Source organism: Sinocyclocheilus anshuiensis, unplaced genomic scaffold, assembly GCF_001515605.1.
Source record: "Sinocyclocheilus anshuiensis isolate Anshui unplaced genomic scaffold, SAMN03320099.WGS_v1.1 scaffold482, whole genome shotgun sequence".
Classification (NCBI taxonomy): Eukaryota; Metazoa; Chordata; class Actinopteri; order Cypriniformes; family Cyprinidae; genus Sinocyclocheilus; species Sinocyclocheilus anshuiensis.
This window is the reverse complement of record NW_015547676.1, coordinates 642,956-646,234: the sequence shown is the minus strand read 5'-3', so window position 1 is coordinate 646,234 and position 3,279 is coordinate 642,956. Positions and strand designations below refer to the sequence as shown.

General features: G+C 33.0%; 1 protein-coding gene across 1 annotated transcript in view; it reads right to left on the bottom strand.

The window, feature by feature from the left end:
* Positions 1-1,946: 1,946 nt before the first annotated feature.
* Positions 1,947-3,279, bottom strand: part of LOC107703003 (60S ribosomal export protein NMD3) — a 13,420-nt gene continuing 12,087 nt past the window's right edge. The window contains exons 13-14 of the mRNA XM_016505491.1: positions 2,368-2,438; positions 1,947-2,288 (exon numbers count right to left, since the gene is read on the bottom strand). Coding sequence (XP_016360977.1) covers positions 2,155-2,288; positions 2,368-2,438 — 205 coding nt within the window. The 3' untranslated portion in view covers positions 1,947-2,154. The remainder of the gene's footprint in view (positions 2,289-2,367; positions 2,439-3,279) is intronic.

Below are 3,279 nucleotides of genomic sequence, written 5' to 3'. Positions count from 1 at the left end.
TATATATATGAAAATAAATAGGCTTACACAAAATATGTTTCACTTAACACACTAACAAAGCAAAAGAAAAAAAAGTTAAAGAAAACTAAGATGGCTAAAAGCGTTTTTTTTTTCCAAAACCACAATATTTTGTATTTATTGAGTGAACACAAATACAAGTTAGCCCTTTATAGTTAACATTTTTTCTCTCAACGCAATTTTGACTGATATGATAAGGTACTTCAACCATGCAGCAAACATTTTAAAAATAGCTTAAAAAATAACTGTAAAAATGACTTGACCATTAAATTTCAATTATGCTCATCCCTAATTATATGTGTATAGACAGTGTATATATATATATATACACATATAACTACTAAACTGCTGTCCTGTTACAGGCATTACAAGGTTTCACGTGTGGTTCTGCAACTGATTCTTCATTAACAATATTTTTTATTTTAAAGAAATGTGTCATTTTCTAGTGCTTTTGTTGTGTTGGTATATTGGCACTAAAATAAGCAAAATAAAAGAAAACTGTTAAAGGCAAGGTTGACATAGCCTTCATACATGATTTATGATATTAAAACAAAGCATTAAACCGATCAAGTTCTGATGCACTGACTCACTATTTAACTTCTTTTTTTTTTTTTGTTGAATATTAACATCACTACTGGAGTTTAAATTTGACCAGTGGGGAAAAAATACAGCTCTGCCGTTCCCTAAATGGGTGATGAAACTCACATAGAGGGTTCAATACCGCTGTTGAAGGAATTAAATATCTTTGCCTGCTTTTTGAACTAATTTTGGATCAAGACTAGTTTCAGAGACGTGAGAGGATTAATGGTAAATCAAAATGACATCAAAAAAAAAGTTGATCTTTTTAATTTTTATAGAAGTATTGTGTACTGTTGCACACAGAAAAGGCAGAATATTCAAGAAACCTTCAAAACCACACCATCGGGACTGTTATTGGACCTAGTGTGTGGCCTTTAAACCCAACCAAGAAGCAGAAGAACTGCAGACCAAATCGGTCTAGATTTGACCCAGCACTGTATGAAATCAACTTCTGAAGCAGACTAGTGAGTCTGTATATGATGAGATCCATTCTGTCCTTGTTCCAGAAGGTGACCAATAGACTACACTTCCAAATGAAGGCATGATCCGTAAGTCTGCACATAAAATTTATCCTAAATTTACTAAATTCAACCCAAGTCACTTACTATGTACTGCCATTGTACTGAATTCACCCAAATGGATGTTCATTTAACAATCTTATCATCTGTTCAGCAGAACAAAGTCATTAGGTTTTTTAAGATTTGTGACCATGGGCCACAAAACCAGTCATAAGGGTCAATTTTTCGAAATTGAGATTTATGCATCATCTGAAAGCTGAATAAATAATCTTTTAATTGATGTGTGGTTTGTTAGGATCGGACAATATTTGGTCAAGATACAACTATTTGAAAATCTGGAATCTGAGGGTGCAAAAAAATCAAAAATCATCTTTAAAGTTGTCCAAATGAAGTTCTTAGCATCATTTGTGACCCTGGAGCACAAAACCAGTCATAAGGGTCGATTTTTCGAAATTGAGATTTATGCATCATCTGAAAGCTGAATAAATAATCTTTTCATTGATGTGTGGTTTGTTAGGATCGGACAATATTTGGTCAAGATACAACTATTTGAAAATCTGGAATCTGAGGGTGCAAAAAAGTCAAAAATCATCTTTAAAGTTGTCCAAATGAAGTTCTTAGCAATGCATATTACTAATTATAAATGAAGTTTTGATATATTTACGGTAGGAAAATTACAAAATATCTTCAAGGAACATGATCTTTACTTAATATCCTAATGATTTTTGGCATAAAAGAAAAATGTATAATTTTGACCCATACAATGTATTGTTGGCTATTGCTACAAACATACCCCAGTGACTTAAGACTGCTTTTGTGCTGCAGGGTTACATATGAGGATGAGTAAATGACAGCATTTTCATTTTTGGGTCAACCATCACTCTTATTTTTCAAACACTGATTTTATTTATTATAGTACTGCATCACTGCACCAGCATATTAGGAAATGAGCAATGAATATGAGAAATAACCGTGGCTGTCTGGCTAGTTTAATCCTTCCCAAGCGTCTGACACCTGCTCTGATCTGTGGTGTTGTTCATTAATCAGTCATCATATCGGCTCCTGCTCCACCGGTGGAGTCGCTCAGGCTCAGATCCTCCATCATCTCCGCCAGAGAGATCCTGGGAGCGCCGTCATCATCCGTCTCACTTTCCACAGGGATCTTTGAAGCATCTGTACAGGGAAAAATGATTCTGGTATGAGTACGGTGAGAATATTAATTGAAGAGATGCGTTGTGGTGCGTTTCTTCACCTCTGAAGATGTTGACGTTCTTCCTCAGCATCTCATCTTCCTCCAGGTCCTCCAGGAATTCAGTGTATTGTCTATAAGAAAAAATATCATCATCAAACAGGCAACAAAAGCTAAATCAGAAAAGATAAGGATGATTGGCGTTTCAAGTATAATTAAAGTTATGTTAAAAATACATAGATACTTATTTAGAATTTCAGTAGTCTGTTCCAATACCAGTGAATTTTTATGATTCTTGATCATTTCAATACCATACCAATTTAATTTTTTATTAAAATATTAAAGCTAATAATAATTTAAGGCTACATGGCATTTTAAGTAAATATTCATAAAGACCTGATCCAGTAATAAAATGAAAAACAAGGCCTCATGTCTTATTAAAGCTACTAAAGTTATTCAGACAAGCTCAGTGAGTGTTTTACTCTTAAATATCACGTAACACTTCACAGAACGGTCTCGTTTGTCAATATTTGTTAATGCATTAGCTAACAGACAACGTTTACATGCACGCTCTTGTTTTTAACTCAAGCTGTCAATGTGCGTGGTCATATTTACTCCAGATATAGGAGAAACATTATGCATAAAACGATCAACATTTCATGAGTTTAGGGCCTCATTAAATTAGTTTTTATTTTTCCCTAAATTCTGTGTTTTCTGTCAGATACACAAATTTTTACGTTTGGCGTCACTACCATGAAATATATATATATTAGTGCTGTCAAACGATTAATCGCATCCAAAATAAAAGACAAAATAAATATATTTAATATATAAACATAACATTTTTCTGAAATATATACATGCATGTGTGTGTATTTAAATATACATAATAAATATACACAGTACACACATATATATTATGTAAACAAAAACTTTTATTTTGGATGCGATTAATCGTATGACAGCACTAATATA